General features: G+C 42.4%; 1 protein-coding gene across 1 annotated transcript in view; it reads left to right on the forward strand.

Moving 5' to 3' along the window:
• Positions 1 to 19,035, forward strand: part of EPHB3 (EPH receptor B3) — a 127,810-nt gene that overhangs the window by 47,093 nt on the left and 61,682 nt on the right. The window contains 2 exon segments of the mRNA XM_042459431.1: positions 7,234 to 7,298; positions 11,387 to 12,059. Of these exon segments, the coding sequence (XP_042315365.1) occupies positions 7,234 to 7,298; positions 11,387 to 12,059 (738 nt within the window).

The following is a 19,035-nucleotide window of genomic DNA, read 5'->3' on the forward strand; positions in this document are numbered from 1 at the left end:
ATTTTATTTATACAGTGGACCCTTGTTATATGCTGGGGTTTGGTTCCAAGATCCCCTGTGTATAACAAAATCCGTGTATGCTCAAGTCCCATTAAGTATAATGGCATAGCAAAATGGTGTCCCTTATAAAAAATGGAAAATCAAGGTAAATTTATACTTTTTTGGAACATTTTCAAACCGTGTATGCTTAAATCTGTGTATAAAAAATCTGTGTATAAGAAGGGCCAACTGTATACCGCTTTTCCAAAAGATCAAAGTGGTTTACACAAAATTAAAACCAGTTACAAACACATCATAAAAATAGATAAAAACCAGTAACACAATATAGACTATACAAATCTAAAACAAACATTCAATAGGGTGAGCAGAGAGTCGATGGGATCAAAATAGACAACTTCATTTTCCAGAGGGGAAGGCTTGACAGAAGAGGAAGGTTTTAAGCCTCTTTTTAAATGTTTCCAGGGGGGTAATAAGGCGGAGCTCCTCAGGAAGACTGTTCCATATTTGTGGGGCCGCTACTGAAAAGGCAATCTGGAATGTAGTAACATATTTAGAAGGTGGAATTTTCAGCAAGTTCTTCCCGCTTGTTCTGAGTGTGCGGGGTGGATTATATGGGGAGATGCGGTCCCTCAAGTAACTCAGGCCCAAGCCATGTAGGGCTTTATAGGTAATAACCAACACCTTGTATTGCGCTCGGAAGCGAATAGGCAGCCAGTGCAGATCTTTCAGGATAGGTGTTATATGGTCAAACCTGGAAATACCAATGACCAATCTGGCTGCCATATTCTGTACTAGCTGAAGCTTCTGGGCTTGGTACAAGGGTTGCCCCATGTAGAGCACATTACAGAAATCTAAGCGAGAGGTTACCAGAGCATGTAACCTCTTTGGCCCAGGTAGGGTCACAGTTGGCGTATCAACCAAAGTTGATAGCAAGCACTTCTGACCATCGCATCCACTTGAGATGTCAATTGCAGGGACGAGTCCAGAAGTATTCCTAAACTGCGAACTTTGTCCTTCAGGGGAAGTGTGACCCCGTTCAGGACAGGTGGATAAATTTCCTTCCCCGGGCCTGGGGAACCTATCACAAGTACTTCCGTTTTCCCTGGATTCAGACTGAGTTTGTTTCCCTCATCTAGCCCATTACCGACTCCAGGCAGGTGTTCAGAGGAGAGACCCCATCCTTAGTCACTGAATCAGTCGGGGACACAGAGAAACATATCTGGGTGTCATCAGCGTACTGATAACACCGCGCCCCGTGTCTCCGGATGATCTCTCCCAGCGGTTTCATGTAAATGTTAAACAAGGTGGGGGACAAAAAAGCTCCCTGAGGGACACCAGATGTCAGTTCCCTCTTAAAGGAGCAAGTGTCCCCCAACTGCACCATCTGGAATCTGCCCGAGAGGTAGGAACGGAACCACTGGAGCGCAGTGCCCCCGATACCCAACTCCCTCAGGCGTTCCAGAAGGATATCAGGGTCGATGGTATCGAAAGCCACTGAAATGCCCAAGAGCACCAACAAGGTCACACTTCCCCTGTTGATGCCCAGACGGAGATCATTGACTAAGGCGACCATGGCGATCTCAACTCCATATCCCGCTCTGAAGCCAGTTTGAAATGGGTCCAGATGGCATAGTGATTTGAATGTTGGATTACAACCCTGGAGACCAGGGTTCAATTCCCAGCTCAGCCATGAAATCAACTGGGTGACCTTGGCCAGGCCACATGCTCTCAGCCTCAGGGACTGGCAATGGCATACCTTATCTGAACAAATCTTGCCAAGAAAACCCAATGATTGTTTCAGCTTAGGTTTGCCATCAGTCAGGAATGTCTTGAAGGCAGACAACAGCAAAGATGCAGCCTAACTTTCAGTAAAGAAATATTGATCAGACTGTTTGAGGCAGAAGGAGCTGCACCAACACACAAGTGTCAAATCTCTCTCCTTACTGTCTCTGGAAGCAGCAGGATAGCAGCAGTTAAGAGGTTGAGCTCTGAGCCAGGACACAGTTGCCTTGCATCTCCTTCCTGACAGGAAACTGGTTAGTTGGCTTTAGACATGCTACTCTCTTTCCTCCTTAGTGTGATGGATTACTAATTCTAAACCTGGGGCTGTATTGTGGATTCATGAACACTGAAAGTCCATTATGTAAAGCGATCTTGTAGCACCTTTGAGACTATCTGAAAGAAAGAAATTGGCAGCATGAACTTTTGTAGACTTAATTCTACTTCCTCGGATGCATTTGGACTGAAACTGAAAACCCAGTTCTTGTGTATGTGGCAGTGGTGGGAGAGTACAAGAATATAAAGTAAGCTGTAAAAAGTTCAGTACGTGTCTGCTGTTTCTTCTGAGCGTACTTCAAAGATGCATTGCAAGATGACGTTGGAAAAGGGTTTGTTTACACAGATAGCAGGATGCCAATTCCAGGGCTGGATTAAACGCCATGCTAAATAAGCTGTGTAGTGACTTCCCTGCTAAATGATAGTCTGTGTTGTAATTATTAAGGAGTGTTTCTGCGAACAGATTGGGCCTATCTTGTTGTGCTAGGCTCCTTTCGAGAAGTAACCGCAGCTTGAAACAAAATTGCTGTTTACAAAATGGCAGTTGTTTGTTGGGTATGGTGCTGGCGGAGTAACACCTTTTGTCTCATTGGCGAGACAATCTCAGTTAGCAATTCTTTTAAACCCAGGATGAGATCTTGGCCAGAGCTAAGGCACATGTCCCTCTGAGTACATTTTTGCAAAATAAACTATTTTATGTATCATCTTTTATTTATGTATACATCTCTATATCAAATATTTCAAAATCTGTGGGGGGGGGGGAATCTGAAATCCAAAACATTTCTGATCCCAAGCTTTTCGGATAAGGGATACTCAGCCTATAATGGCTTGAGAATTGCCATGCCAAGATCCTGCAAGCCCTTGCCCATAACCCCCCTGATCGAGTATGTTGGGGTGGAATTATGTTTAAATGGCAAGCAAGTCTCTCAGGAGCAGAATTTGAGATTGGGCGGGGGGGGGGGACGAAAGTAGTTTGGGTCAGTTGTGAGAGATGCTGGAAATCTACATTGGGGTTGGACCCCACTATGGGAGAAAGGCAGGATATACGTAAATCCTTGAAATAAATAAATTACAGTGCAGATCACAAGCCTTGCTTTTCCCAGTTGGTGTTAGATGGTGCTTTTTGTATACATACTCTCAAATTGACTTTTGCTGGGTTTTATTGTTGTTGATAATAGTAATAATAATTATTATATATTTATTTTTATTTCCTGCCTCTCCTCCACACTTGAAGTGGGGTACAGCACATTAAAATATAAAACAGTGAAAAACACATAAAACCAACAGTTGAAATACAGGTTGAGTCCCTGTATTATCCAGAATTCCAAAATCTAAAATACTCCAAAATCCAAAACGTTTTAATGGGTGGCTGAGATAGTGATACCTTTGCTTTCTCGTGGTGCAATGTACACAAACTTTGTCATACCCAAAATTATTTTTTAAAAACTGCATGAAATTACCTTTAAGGTATGTGTATAAGGTATATATGAAACAGAAATGAATTTTGTGTTTAGACCTGGGTCTCATCTCCAAGATATCTCATCATGGACATATATGCAAATGTAGGTATGCCAAAGTACTGTAAATAAAAACACACCTCTGGCCCTATGTGTTTCAGATGAGAAAGACTCAAGCTGTATTACCAACTCCATTAAGTGTGCGCTGGTATCACCACAACTTTGAGTTTTGTCCATTGTGGTGCAAACAGGATGTTTTTGCCATATTGGACAGAACTGTTGCAGAACTTTGGTCTCAGAAGATTGTGGATATATAAAAGAATGCAATACCAAGCTCCACAAGCAGCCTCCTTTTACCCTCCTCAGTCTCACATGATATCTCTTGGGGAATTCTATACATAGTCTCCCATTTTGGGAGAAAGGTAGGTTATAAATGCAACAAATAAACAATAGTCATTTAAGCAATAGCTGTGAAAATGCCGTTGTCCTACTCCTTGTAAATGAGGACATGTCTGCACGCTCCAGAATATTTTGGAGGCAACCACAGAGTATCCTGGTCCTGGAGATGTTGTGGCCTGGCCCTCTGTTCCCATGCTGGGATGGCTTTCTGCATGGACGTATTGCTGATCCACCCAGTGATAATCACATGATTGTGCACCTTGTTTTGACCTTAGAACAAGCAATTGGTGCCATTAGCAGATGTGCAGGTCAGCTCAGTTGGATGCCTGTGCAGACAGCTGCCCTGGTGCAGGACCAGAGATCTTCCCAGAGGATCTTCCCAGAGGATCTGGAGTAAGAGTTCATTTTTAAGATTCATGTTAAGGGTGTTATACTCTCGTTCTGATATAACACTGGATAACGCCTGGTGCCAGACGTTGTCCAGACTGTTTGCACCAGGACTGGGATTTGTGTAGTGGAATCACTAGGGGATGCGGCCCACACTGGGTGACACCCCTGAGGAAGGGTGACACACAGTTGGGCCCTGCTTTCACTTCAGTGCAGGAGGGGTGAACACGTGCCGTTCCCGACTACTCCATCCCCAGGCTTTCAACCTGGGGAGGAAGCCCTGTGATGGAGCGGCAGGAGGGGTGAATGAGTGTCCTTCCTGGGTGATACCATTCACACCAGGTGACAGCTTAGCTAGTGATGCCACTGGGTTTGGGTCATGTAGCATCCAAACAGAATGATGGCCAAACTGGGGGGAGGGACAAATGGACAGACCTAACAGGTTCAAAATGTCCAGAGCTGTGTCCAGGGTGACTCAATGTCATCCTTTTCCAGGACACGTCCTTCATTTCAACCTTCTGTTTAGGAGGAATTCCAAAATGTTCTCTATTTTGAGCATGACCAAGAAGCATGAATTTATATTTATATGAGGGTTTTGATTTTTTTAGCTTTTGTTTTGTAATGTCTTACATTTTTCTTGATTGTCCACCCATTTTACTGTGCCTGGTCCTCCTTTTCAGTTAAGACATCAGGTCACCCTAATTGTGTCCCAAACTGCTGTGGCTACTTAACTGTTTCATTGCTGGTCCCAGTTCATCCTGAACCTCTTCTGCATATTGTCAACATGTCAGTGTTTGGCTCAGTGTGATTTATTTCTCGATCTTTGAGACATACTTTGGGTGGACCGTAGAATGGCCCCACATTGCTCTGGGGGTCAGCCTTCTGTGGTTGCAAACCCGACAGCTTCCCAAATAAACTCTCTCTGTGTAGTTTCCCAGAGCATGTACACACACTCTCTTCACCCCCAAAGGCTGAGGTTGGGACTTGGGAGGCTCTTTGGGGAATGCTGACGGGGAGGTTTGGCTGCTAATCTGTTGCTGGAATGTTGGCCAGACGGTAAAATTATCTCTCTCTCCCCCCCCCCCCCCCCTGAAAACACAAGGGAGCAATGCAGGGAAGGGAAGAAAAAAGCAGCCTCCTGTTCTTCCACTGCTGGATAAACCTGCTCCAGTTCTGCACCACCCTTGTCATGGGAAAAGGGCCTTTTTACTCACAGCCAATGTAAATAACACTTCAGTCCCACCAAAGTGTGGGAGGATGGGAGTGGAGAGATGGGGCAGCCTTTACTGACTTTCCTCTGCACCAAAGAGAGGGATGGGATCCTTCTAATTTCATGTTTAGTGGTAGTGGTGGTTTGTTTACAATAATGGTTTAGCTAAGGTTCTCAAAGTAATTTAGACTCATCTTCCAAGAGCTGCAGCTGAATATGGCAAATGGTCAGGAATTTTGTCTGGAGCACCCTGAGAATGAAAGATACTCAGCTTGCCCAAACATATAAAATTCTGATGATCACATTGCAGGGGAAAAAAAGACAATTAATTCTTCCAACTGTGGTGTTCAGCTGTACCTTAGACCCTTATCTTGCAACCTGGCTTCCATTGCCTGTTCTTTGTGTTTCTCTTTCTTGGAGATGTTTCTTCAGGGCTTGCCTAGTGCACCAAATGTGCAAGCAAGAACACTTTGAAGTTCTTTCTTGAAGGCCCAGGGCTTGCTTTTGTCACTGTAGAACTCATGTACCCCTAATCACATACAAAGTACTTTTCCCTAATCACTTGGCTCACTAGAGTCAGGCATCCTGTTTCTGACTTAAGGCATAAATCCACGAGTGCTTAATAGTGTGCATGCCTACTTCACAATACACAGGTATATCTCAGTTAATGCATTCCTTAGCATTCCTTTAACAGATAATTTGATACTAAAGCAGAAAAAAAGGGGGGGGGGGGGGAATAGAAATCAGTTCCAACACCATTAAAAGAAAGAGTGGTTCAACATGTTTCAGGAAACATTTTGTGCAAAACTGACAATATGTCCATGCAAAATGGAACGGCCAAGTCAGGAAGGCTTTGAATAAGTAGAGTAAGCTCTTTGGATCCACAGGGGTTCAATTCTAGATCCCTGCATAGATACCAAAACATGTGGATGCCCTTCTCTCATATTATTAAGAGGCAATGATGTTCGCATGCACGCTTGTGTGTCTGTGTTCAGGTTGCTGCCATTTAATAACATGGGGTGTCATAATCTGCAATCGATTGAATTTGTGGATCCAGAGACTGCAGATCCAAAGGGTCTACTGTTAAAAAAAACAAAACACATAGAACTTTCTAGAGAACATGCATAAGCTTTTTCCCAGATGCATCCAGAGATGACTTTTTCTTTCACCAGCCTCTACTTTTCTTATGATTACCATTTTGATCTATAAATCTGTCCTTTTGCAACATGCTTCTGGTGAGACAGGCTTGTCTACTCTTCTGTTTTCTGGCTGTTTTGTTGTTGAGTTGCCTGTTGTAGGCAGATAGACAAAGCTACAAGTAGAATCGGCTAGAGTAAACTCCCATTCTTTCTGTATTCAAGTTTTATTGCATTGTTCACTGCAGACACTGTCAATTCACATTTAAAGTCTGTTTCTTCATCATCCTCCCAATACCGATGCTGCTAAAATTCTTGCACCTAGGTAAAGGACAAGAGTGAGGTGGAAAGGGAGTCTAAGAGCATAAAAAGACTTTGTGAAAAGGAACTTCTTTATCAGCAGTTTTGTTAGCTGAAGTATGCTTATACTCCCGCCGCTTTCCCTATTACAGATAAAGAATATTGATCAGGGTATGAGCTTCAACCCCTTTTATTGTTTTTTCCAGAAACTGAATTGTCTTTTTTCATTTTGTTGTGCAGAACAATTATCTTAATGCCTTTTCTCCCCCTCCTGCTTTTCTCTCTCTAGAAACACTGATGGATACAAAGCTGGTGACATCTGAGTTAGCATGGACAGCTCATCCTGAGACTGGGGTAAGAATTTATATTTTCTAGAGAAGGGGCAGAATGGGAGGTTAAAGCCTGAAATGGGGAGGAAGATATAATGTTACCCCTTTTAAATATCATCTTGCTCCATCCAAACTTCCTCAATTTCACAGATTTCTCAAATTCACCATGCACAACTGCAAAACATTTCAGCAGTCCAGATGGAAGGAGGCAAGTAGAGAGTAGCCCAAGAAGATCCACTAATTCCAGATGCTATTTAGGAAAGGAAAAAAGTGTAAATTAAAAATGTGCAAAATGTAGCTTTTACAAGGAGGTAGAAGGAATGTATCCAAACAGCTTCTGCTTCACTCTTAATATACATTAATATTGTTCATTAACACAGTGCACCCTTCCCATCCGCTGAGGTCCCATTCTGGGGTGAGTGCACAGATGGGAAAAATATGGATGGTTGTACCCCATATTATTTAATGGTGGTAATATGTACACAGATATGTCAGTGCATCCATGTGCATGCATTGCCTTTGAATAATATGGGTTGTAGCAATCCATGGGCAGTTGAATCTGCAAATTGCTAGACCTGTCAGCATGCCCACTGTATTCTTAATCCAAATTCTGAATATTCTGATAACAATCAGTATCGAAATATTAATTAATGTTCCTAATACACACAGGGTCCAATGGGAAAACTGAAGAGACCTTTGTTGTTAATAAGGTTGCCAGAGAGAGAATTCCTGTACCTTCAATTGTTGTATAGAAGAGGAAATTTCATTAAGTTTTGCTTGTCGTGCAACGAAGTAACAACTAACAGCTGTTGAAACTTCCCCTTTTATTTAACTATAAACCTACTCTTTTATTTAACCAAAGGTTGTCTCCAGTTTTCATTCTTGTTTCCCATCAAGTTGACATTGCCTTATGATGATCCTATGAATAAGACACCTCCATGAGTCCCAGTCATCCACAGCCCTACTCCAGTGTTGCAAATATTTTTTCTCTTTTCCTACTCCCTTCCACTTTACCATTTGAGGAGGCGTTACAAACCGCCGCTTTGTGGCGGTCTCCCAGCGCTGCTGTTTGCTCCGCAAGGGAGCTGCCGCAGCCAAACCGCGCGGCTCCCTTACGGAGCAAAAACGAAGCTCCAAAATGGAGCTTGTTCTGGCATCACGCTCATGACGCTGCGAGGCGCCAATGGCGCACTCGCAACGTCATGAGCGCCGTGCAACATGCAGACACACAGCGTCCGTTACGTCAAGATGGTGGTGGCCATGTGGAACGGCCGCCGCCGTTTGTTACGGACAGAGTCTGTAACAGGAAGAGGGGCGTCTGGAAGAGACGCCCCTTTTTTAAACTGGGACGTCCTGAGGACGTCCAAGTGGCGGTTTGTAACCCGCCATTGTTATTTTTTCCATTAAGTCACATCATCTCATGATATGTCCATAGTACAGCTGCCTCAGTTTAGTCATCTTGGCTTCTAGTAGCCTCATTTTGCCCCATTTATCTCAAAACCCCAATAATGAGACAATCCAGAATAAGAACCCTTTGGGACCTAGTGAGAGTCAAACCCACTCTCTGTCCATGCACTGACTGGCCTTGCCCTCACTTTCAGAGATCCCATGTGTAGGAGGCTGCATGTGCAATGCACTACACTTTTTGCAAAGAGTATGCAAACATACACTGCATACCTTCTCCCAGGAATACATCTATAGTAAAGATGGAGATTGAGACACAAGCTTGTAACAGTTATCATAATGGGCATTTTTGTAACTAAGGAACAATAAAAGAAGGTGGTGTGGCATGTCCTTGATTGTCCTTCTTTGCCACATCGAAATCTACCTTGCTGGTATGGATTGCTCTCCTGCTTATATTGCTAATATTATTGAGTTATGCTTTCATTAATAACTTTATTGACTGAATTACAGTGGGCCCTTGGTATCTCTTAAGATTTTTTTTCCAATACCACCTGTGGATATCAAAATCCAATACCACCTGTGGATATCAAAATACCACCTGTGGATATCAAATACAGTGGCATAATAAAATGGTGTCTGTTACATAAAATAACAAAATCAAGGTTTACTTTTTGGAATTTATATTTTTTGAAAATATTTTCAAGCTGTGGATGCTTGCATCTGTGGATAAACAATCTGTTGATATGGAGGGCCAACTAAACTGCAAAAATGGGCCAGTGCAACTTGATGAAAGTTTCTTCTTCTTTCCTTCTTTGCTTTAGCTAGAAAACCCTTTAAGGTTTATCTGTGCCATATATAAACGCAATAAGATTGATCCCTTTTTGCCCTCCATTCCAGCCCCACCCTGGGAAAAAACCCATAAAGCTTCAATGTGCAGGTTTTGCTCTCCGTAATAGAGTTGTGACTGGGCACATTGATAGAAAATCTCTTTCACCTTCCACACTGCTCCAAAATTGTTCTACAGTTGATTAGGGTAGGACTTGTTCTTTTAGAAAAGAAGAAAAAAACAAACAAACTGCAAAGTGAAAACTGACACTAAGTGACAAAAGTTGCCCATGTTCACATAATCTTCACTTGGAACCTCGTTTTCATTGGCTTGAGACTGTGCCAAGATTGCTAATTGATGCCTATGCAGGTTTAGTGTTTAATTTCGCCCTGCTTGCTCTTCAAGGCTTGTGTGCTCCTGCCTTTGCAGCTAATCTTGTGTGTAATGGGTATTAGTATTAATTTAATAGGGGAGGGCCCTTCTGTCTGCGGTGGAGCACAGGCTTGTGCAAATATAATGTCCCAGGTTCACTTCTGCTTTCTCCACTCAAAGAATCTTAGAGATCAAGTTTGGAAAAGTTTCAGCTGAAGAGATTCTGACAGTGCTAGAAAGAGCCATAGTTTTTGAAGCCATGTGGGATAGTATCAAGAGGTTGGAAATTTTAATTTTTAATTGTCACAACCAGAATCCTCTGGCCAGTAATCTTTGTGGGGTTTCTGGGATTTGCAGTCCAAATCCTGCTGGTCGTGACTAGAGGATTCTGGGATTTTTAGTACAGTAATCATTTTTCCAAGCTCTGATTTGACTCTGTATAAGAGCACACAAGGTTTAGTAGTGAGTGAATAAATGTGGTATTCTAAGGAGCTCAGATTTAATATTACAGAGAGGGAAACTCAGGTTTCTAGCCCTTATGGCAGAGATGCTGTTGTTGTTTGTATCCCACTGTGGGATTCAAAGTGGCTCACAATATGAAACAACAATGCAATTACAAACATACAAAAGGTGAATATTAAAATAGAATTAAACTATTTACAGTATTAAAACAATCTACTCCTAAAGATAAAAGAATAAAATGCTATTAATAAGATACAAAGCTCTCAGAAACAGTTCCATTGTAATAACACAGCACCCCCTAGCCTGTTCTTTTAAAACTTTCTGTTTTAAAAGTCTAACTGACACAATAAACAGCACAAGTTTTATGGATGGTAAATTGACGCAGCCGGTGATCTACAGCAGAGGAAGGATTAAAAATGTTTGAGTTCTTAGTAGAATAGCTGTTCCGAAATGTCAGAAGGTAGATTTCCAATGGCCAGATGTGGAGATTTTGTGTTATATCCACTCCAAGCATGACACAGAAAACCAAAATTCATACAGTAATGAAAAAAAATAATATACAAGATATGTTTTGCAAAGTAAGAGGAGTTACGCAAAGTTGAATGGCTAAGCTCAGAGGAAAGAGGACTTCAGGAGCATCTGAAAAGGGTGCAGGTTCCCCAGCTATTATATAAGGCACATCTTCCCTCCTTGCATCTTCTATGTCCAGAGGAAAGCAGCTGGGTATTGAATTTCAGTGACATTTCTTAATGTCATAGAATCATAGAGTTGGAAGATGGCCTCATGAGCCATCAACCCTGGCTCAGTGCAGGATCTCAAGATAGAGCATGTAGCTGTCCATCTTCTTTTTGAAGCCATCAAGAGGAGACATCTCCTTTTGTTTAGGCAATTGATTCCATTGCCAAACCGCTCTTACTGTCAAGAAGTTCCTTCTAGGTTCCAGATTCAGTTTGCCCTTCCCTTTCCATACTACCCCCTGTCTGTCTTTGTCTGTCTATCTCTTTTGAATCCATCCATGTAATACAAACTTTCCATATAACTTTGTGCAGTGGGAAGAAGTCAGTGGCTACGATGAAGCCATGAACCCCATCCGAACATACCAGGTATGCAATGTACGGGAAGCCCACCAAAACAACTGGCTTCGGACTCAGTTCATCCAGCGGCACGACGTCCAGCGCGTTTACGTGGAGCTGAAATTCACGGTGCGCGACTGCAACAGCATCCCTAACATTCCGGGCTCTTGCAAAGAGACCTTCAATCTTTTCTATTATGAATCAGATACTGACTCCGCTTCTGCCTCTAGCCCCTCCTGGATGGAAAACCCTTACATCAAAGTGGATACAATTGCCCCCGACGAGAGTTTTTCCAAGTTAGAATCTGGACGGATGAATACCAAAGTCCGCAGCTTTGGGCCCCTTTCCAAGAATGGCTTTTACTTGGCTTTCCAAGACCTGGGGGCTTGTATGTCACTCATCTCTGTCCGCGCCTTTTACAAGAAGTGTTCCAGTACCATTGCGGGCTTTGCTGTTTTCCCTGAGACCTTGACTGGAGCAGAGCCGACCTCCTTGGTGATTGCTCCGGGGACCTGTATCCCCAATGCAGTGGAAGTATCAGTGCCCTTAAAACTCTACTGCAATGGTGATGGGGAATGGATGGTACCAGTGGGAGCATGTACCTGTGCTGCTGGGTACGCTCCAGCCATGAAGGAGACTCAATGCCAAGGTAAGTGGTAGTCTATGTTTCGGAGCATTTGAGTGGAATCTGTGAAGAGAGAGTCAGGCCCACTGCCTAAGGCTGGGAGACTGCGCTGGTGCAGAACCCATCTATCTCCTCCATCCATGGGGAGATAGATCCAGCAGCTGGTTGGGAGATTCTCATTGCTACCACACTGCAGAAATAAAACAGTTTGACATCACTTTAACTCCCATTGCTCAGTGCTATGGAATTCTGGGAGTTTTAGTTTGGTGAGGCACCAGAGCTTTCTGACAGGCTAAATATCTCACAAAACTACAAATCCCAGAATTCTGTAGCATTGAGACATGACAGTGAAAGTAGTGTCAAGCTCCTTTATTTCCACTGTGTAGACACACCCTCTGGGAAGTTGTAGTTCAAAAGAGAATAACCTTTTTTTTAAAAAAAAATCTGTACTTTATAGCTTGTCACCTAAGTTTATTTCTTCACTTCACCTTCGCCCTGTGTTTATGATGCGTCTACCATTTTCTCAGTCCTTGCCACTAGGTTTTCATGAGATGTTGGATGGGCTTGCTTGCAGTTTGAGACCTGGAAACTACTGTCAAAGACAGAAAGAGTTACAGGGCAATAGCAGTCTCAGAGAGAGGAGGGACAGATAGAGTCTGGTAGAGTTCACTGGTTGCCAATTCTAAGTGGCCAGTCATTCTCTTGTTTAATCTTTCAGCTTCAGGGCCTGCATATTATAATAGTTTCACAAAGATCAATTTTTAGTGTTTCCAGGTTTTCAAAACAGCAATAAGGGACAATTGAAGTCATTTAACTATTAACAACTTGGTATTCTACCAAAAAGTATTGATTTCAGTTAACTTAACAGTGTGTTTCTCTATAGAATCAACATTCTATCCTCATAAATTACATGGTGCACACATTTCTTTTGTTACGAAAGGTCCATACCTCAAAATACGTGACTTTTGGGGACACCTTGTTCAGTCTATATAAAAGGAAAAGCTTTCCAACCCTCAGATAGGGGACATCTCTCATAATAAGGAACAGCTGCCAGCATCCTGATAATAAGGAATGCCTGGCTACTATATCCACTATGGAAAGTCTACTTAAACCCTCCTCATTGGAAAGAATTCGTTTGTAGATGGATGGACGGAATGGAGCAGGACCTTTTCTGAGTTAGCCCAAATCTTACAAAATTCCTTACTAAGATAAACTTGTCTCAGCATATAATTGTAGGTTTTAAAATAACAACCAGTGAAGAATTTCTAAAGATTTTGGGATTGTTACAACAGTTGTATTATGATCTGTCTTGTGTATTTTAGATTATGGTGATTTAGATGATAAAACATGCAGTTTTTATGGTTTACTGGCTACCGTGGATTGGTAGAAAGGTAGAAAAATCTCCAAAAAAATTAGTGAATGAACCAAGAGCTGCCCAGGTTCAATTCTACAGAGAAGCTCTGTCTTAGAAAACAAAGCCACCCAGTTTTGGATATATGAAATCTAGCCCAGGAGGCTTCATAGAGAAGGGAATGGCATTTTCTTCACACTCTTCATCTCTGTCTTCCATTATTAAAGATCATGGTAGAAGGGAAGCAGGGGCCTCAGCCTTTTAAGGCATTTAAAGTCCATACTGCTGTTCAGGGCTTTATATGATCAAAACCAGCACCTTGAACTATACTCTGGAAAGGTGCCCCAGATCTCGCTTCTAGGGGCTTCTCTGTGTGTATGAAAATGACAGCTCACAAACGCCAGCTCCTCTTTGAGCCTGACCTCCTGACACTTTAGCTTTAAAATTAAAAAGATCTGTGTTTCTGGTTCTGTGCCTGAAAGCATTAAAGCCTCCAAGGTTTACACAGGCCTCGTCCAGCTAATATCTTTTTGTGACTTGGATGTCTGGCGGGTGTTTGAAAGTCTAGCAGGTAGCCAAAGAAACCTCTGGAAGCTGTATCTCTCATTTTTTCTTGCCTAAGCCATCTCTCCTCTTTGGGTGACACTCCAACACCCCCAGCTTCACCTCCCCACACCACTTTCTGGTCCTGTAACACTTGTTTCAGCACCTGGAGGTGATCTCCTGAAGTGTAAATCCAATTGATTCTGAATCAAAAGAAGCCTGTGGTATTGACACTGCTGGGGTGCATGGACATCAAAGAGCAGCCAGCCATGAAGAAGGAAATAGCTCAGAGGGGGAGCTGGAGAAGCCAGCTAGTGAGTGTAAGCTTGTTGTCCCCTGACACACACCATATATCAATAATATAAATGTAGTACCTAAACTACTGCATCTTCTCATGCTCTTGTTCAGGATGGTTTCCACAGTGCTCAAGATGTCCCCCCCCCATGATCTGATGTTTAGAGAGGAAGGATGGTTTGGTAAAGACAGAGAAAAGGAAATCCATTCAATTCTATATCCAGGGGTAGCCGTGTTGGAATCATAGAGTCTTAGATTTGGAAGTGTTGTTAACCTCCTTTGAGTTGTCTTCTACTCTATGATCCTGCAGATGAGACATCTCCAAGACTCCCTGTCCTCTACTGATCTGCTTAATTTTTGTAGATTCATACCCATGATTTCCCAAAATTAGTCTAACCATCTGGTGTGTGGTCTTCCTCTCTTTCTGCTACCCTCAACCTTTCCCAGCATTATTGTCTTTTCTAATGAGTCGTGTCTTCCCATGATATGGCCAAAGTACAAAAGCCTCAATTTGATTAATCTTGGCTTCTAGGCAGGGACGTAGCCAAGGGGGGGGGGGTTTTGGGGTACGGCCCCCCCCCCCCTCCGTTAGATAAAATGAATGGTGTGTGCTGCCGTGCCGCCGCACTCAAGCACCATTATAATGGTGGCACTTAGTCTGGACCCCCCCCCTTTCCAAAATCCTGGCTACGTCCCCGTTCTAGGGGTATTTCTGGCTTGATCTGTTTAAGAACCCATTTGTTTGTCTTTCTGGTGGTTCATGATATCCTCAGCATTCTTCTTCAGCACTATATGTCAAATGAGTTGATTTTCCTTTTGTCCACTTTTTTAACTCTCCAGTTCTCATATCCATACATAGTGATGGGGAATACAATGGCTTGGATGATTCTTAGTGCCCTTTATAAACTTTAGTTTTTCAGATCTTTACTAGCTCTTTCATGGCTGTCCTTCCCATTTCTGATATTCTTATCTCTTGACTGCAGTCTCCGTATAACACCCCAAATCCACAAAGCTGTGGTACCTTTGTTGGGCAAACCAAAATGCACAAAATACATGTTGCAAATTTTCAAAACTCCACTGGCTTCTTCATCAGACAAAGGTGTTAAAAAAATCATGGGGGGGGGAGGGGAATGATGATGATAGTCACAGCAGACATTCTCAGCTTGAAAAGTGCCTTCACATTTCTAGTGGGCTTGGAATTAGCTTGTCTGTGTGGGTTTTATCTTTATTTTTTCCATTATCTGTTAACAGACGTTTTTCATAGATGATTTCCTCATCAAATTCAAACTCGGGAGAATTCTGCAGCATTACTCCTTTGCTTTTACAAATGGGGAACTGATGTTGACTCTGTGTTGTACCCAAGGATACCAAGTGTGCCCATTGTTTGTGTGAGAACTGGACAGCAGCCAGCCACTGCTGAACTTCCAGAAGATATAATTTGGTTGATCCTAAAGTTCCTAATAGAGAAATAGGTTTTATTATATTTTTTCCAGCCAGCCATATATTTTATGTCTGTTGTTAACTTGTGACTTTTTCTCTGAGCCTTCAGGAACAGGCATGCTAGGACTCCTATATCCATCAGTCACAGGGACCTGTGTTGGCAAGGGGAGAGAAACAAGATGCCTGTAGGGCAGACTGCAGTGACAAAAATTAGTAAGGATTTGGCTCTTGTGACTGCCATACTTTACCTGTAGCGCCTGCCAGGTATTTTTAGGAAGAGAACTTCTAAGAAGCTGAGCTTGAGTGAATGTGATCCCACTGGGTCATGTCACAGGTAAATAATGTAAGATTACCTGTGTTTTCCCATTGTGCTTTTTTTACCATGTTGTTCTTGGGAGTACAAAAGCTAGGCAGGTGAGGTAAGAACATAAGAACTGTCTTGTAGGATCAAGACCAAGACATCCATTGGGAACTCTATTCCTTCTCCAAAAATAAACTAACTCACATCCCTGTGGAAACATGGGAGAAAGATGTAAAAGAAATGCTTCCTGTTTGTTTCCAGAATCTTGCATATAGAGGTAAACAGCATCTATTTTTCTGGAGGGTCAGTTTGGCTGTCATGACCAACAGCTGATAGTAGACCCATCTTTTCCCAACCTAGTGTTCTCCAGAGACTGGCTGTGGGATCCTGGAAGTTTGTCATCCAAGACATCTGGAGAGTGTCGGTTTGAAGGAGGTCACGCTCTCTACTGGGCTTACCATAGCTTGCTATCAATGTGCAAAGGAATCTTGTTGATCCCGTTGCATACTGATATTGCAGATTAGCATAGCTATGTCTCTGAATTGTTATTCATGTGTTTGTCTTGTGACTCAATCTTCCCATGAGACTAGATTCTGTCTGTGTGAGATAAGTAAGTGTTTGAAACTGCAAAGCAAACCATTGTATGCCGAGTAGTTAGATGGGCAGTACACAGCTGTGTAGCTTTCAGTGGCAAAGTTTTACTTTGTGAGATCAATAAAACCATAACCAGTTAGTACATACAATATTGTGCTGGTCTTATGACAAATAATCCTATTTCAAGCCAACTTCTTCCTGTCTTGTTTCCCTGATTCGTTCTTGTATGATGTCTTGACCCATCCAGCTGTAAGTCAGTCGGAATTCATACCTTTGGCTTCTAGCTTTCAGCCATCTTGCCTTGATACATTCAGCCATTTTGTTGAACAAACCAAAGAAGGTTATGTAGTGTGCATTCAGTCTGTTTTTGGCCGCCTGCTCAAATTTGTGATAGGTGTAGATGGCTCAGGGAAGATCTAGTTCATCATCCAGGCATGTTCTTGGCGGAGTTCCAATACAAATCTTCCTTTCCTACCTCGTGCATTGGGTAACTTAACAACAGCAACTAAAGGTAAATGTACATGTGCGTCCCATTGAGCTGTTAAGATTGTGAGGATTTCATGTCCGTAAATGGAAACAGATTTTAAGGATTGGCAAGGCCTTGAAGTTAGCCAGATTTCCTGTAAGTCGTGATGAGGCTTTGAAAATGTTCACATGCTCCTTAGGTAAGATCTGAAATGTAGTTGGCTGGCTGTTCCTCTTTCCATTCCACTCTCTTGAGAGAGTGGTGGCTTTTTCTTCTACTTAGTCTTGAAAAGTCTCCCATAAAAGATTCTTCATTGACAGGAAGAAGGATTACTGATGGTGTAGTTAGCCATCCATTCCTAAGTATCTCTAATTTTAGTAATACAGCACTGCAGTGTGTGTGTGTGTGTGTGTGTGTGTGTGTGTGTGTGTCTTTAAAAATGGTACTAGCCCAGACAGTGATATTTTTATGCTTTTTGTTAGCCTCTCTGTTCAAAAAGGATATTGGCAAGCTGGAACATGTCTAGAGAAGGGGCAACCAAAATGGTAAGAGGCCTTGAAATCAAGGTTTGTGAGATATAGCTAAGGGAGCTGGGTATTTTTAGCTTGAGGAAGAGAAGATTGAGAATGATATGATAGCAAATACCTGGAGTGAAGTTGTGTAGCAGATGGAATAAGCTTGTTTTCTGCTCCTCCAGAGGCTGGAACATGAATCAATGGATTCCAGTTATAAGAAGAATGATTCCACCTCTTAGGATGAAAATTTTGACAGTAAGAGCTGTTCAATAGTGGGATAAATTTCCTTTTAAGGTGATGGAATTTCCGTCTTTGGAGGTCTTTAAACAGAAGTTGGACGGCCTTTTAGTAGTGCTTTAGTTGTGTATGCCTCATGGCTAGGGTTGCCATCCCTGGGGACCTCCAAACCGGGAAAAATGTAGGACAAGGTTTTAAAATGTAGGACCTTCTTTTTTTAATTTCCTGGCCAGGAAATTAAAAAAAAAGGTCCTACATTTTTAAACCTTGTCCAAGGCCTGGCATGGGCTTGGGAGGCAGCTGCACCTGTGCTGGGAGGGGCCCGGGGGCCCCAAAATCGGGAAATTCCCGGTTTCAGCCGGGTTATAGCAAGCCTACTCATGGCAGTGTTTCAGATTACTGTATATATATTCATGGATAAGTCTAGAAGTTTTACTCAAAAGATTGATCCAAAAAACCTGAGTCGTCTTATGCAGAGGTCAATGTAAGTACTGTACTTTAACTCTTTTTTTTTTAAAAAAAGGAACCATCTCCTGGTGAAAAAAAAGAGCTTAATCCCTCTTCAGAGCACCTAAAACTACCTAAAACCACCCAGCCTTTAGGATGAGCACAAATAGTTATGCCTACTGGAATTTTGTAAGTTCTTTGGCATCATTTTCTTTACATCATTCTTTACATCCTTTGTTACATGCCCCTATGTTTTACCCTCAACTTACCCGTGGGTCACATCAAAATCCATAATTTTGTCCCAAACCTGCTCTCAACGTATACATGAGGTCAACTTACAGTCAAGTATATATGGATGGCCCTTACTGTCTCTTTCATCTTTATGCTTCTGTGAAAGATTTTTATCTTATTGTACTCCAAAAGTGTTGGAAAAGGTAGATGCTTCTCTTCTCTTGCCCTTTTCTTCTAAACTGCAAGGTACCCGGTTCTCGTCTCCAGAGCTCATATCACCTCTGTGAGAAAGGCCAGTTGAGAGGAAAAATGACCAGCCCAAGGTCGTCTAGTAAACTTTGTGTCTAAGACTGAACACAAGTCTCCTTATCCCAGGTCTAGCATGCTAACCACTACAGTGTTCAAGTTGAACAAATCATTCCTGTGTGCAAAATATTTCTTACACTAGGAAATTGAAGACCATTCTTACTAACCAGATGTAGCTGTCCACTCCTTTAGTAATGTTGAACTTGTCAAGATAGATGCACAATGGTTGTGAGTTTAGGAGTAAAATACCCCAGGCTATGATACCGTAGAGTCAA

This window comes from Sceloporus undulatus, chromosome 3, assembly GCF_019175285.1.
Source record: "Sceloporus undulatus isolate JIND9_A2432 ecotype Alabama chromosome 3, SceUnd_v1.1, whole genome shotgun sequence".
Classification (NCBI taxonomy): Eukaryota; Metazoa; Chordata; class Lepidosauria; order Squamata; family Phrynosomatidae; genus Sceloporus; species Sceloporus undulatus.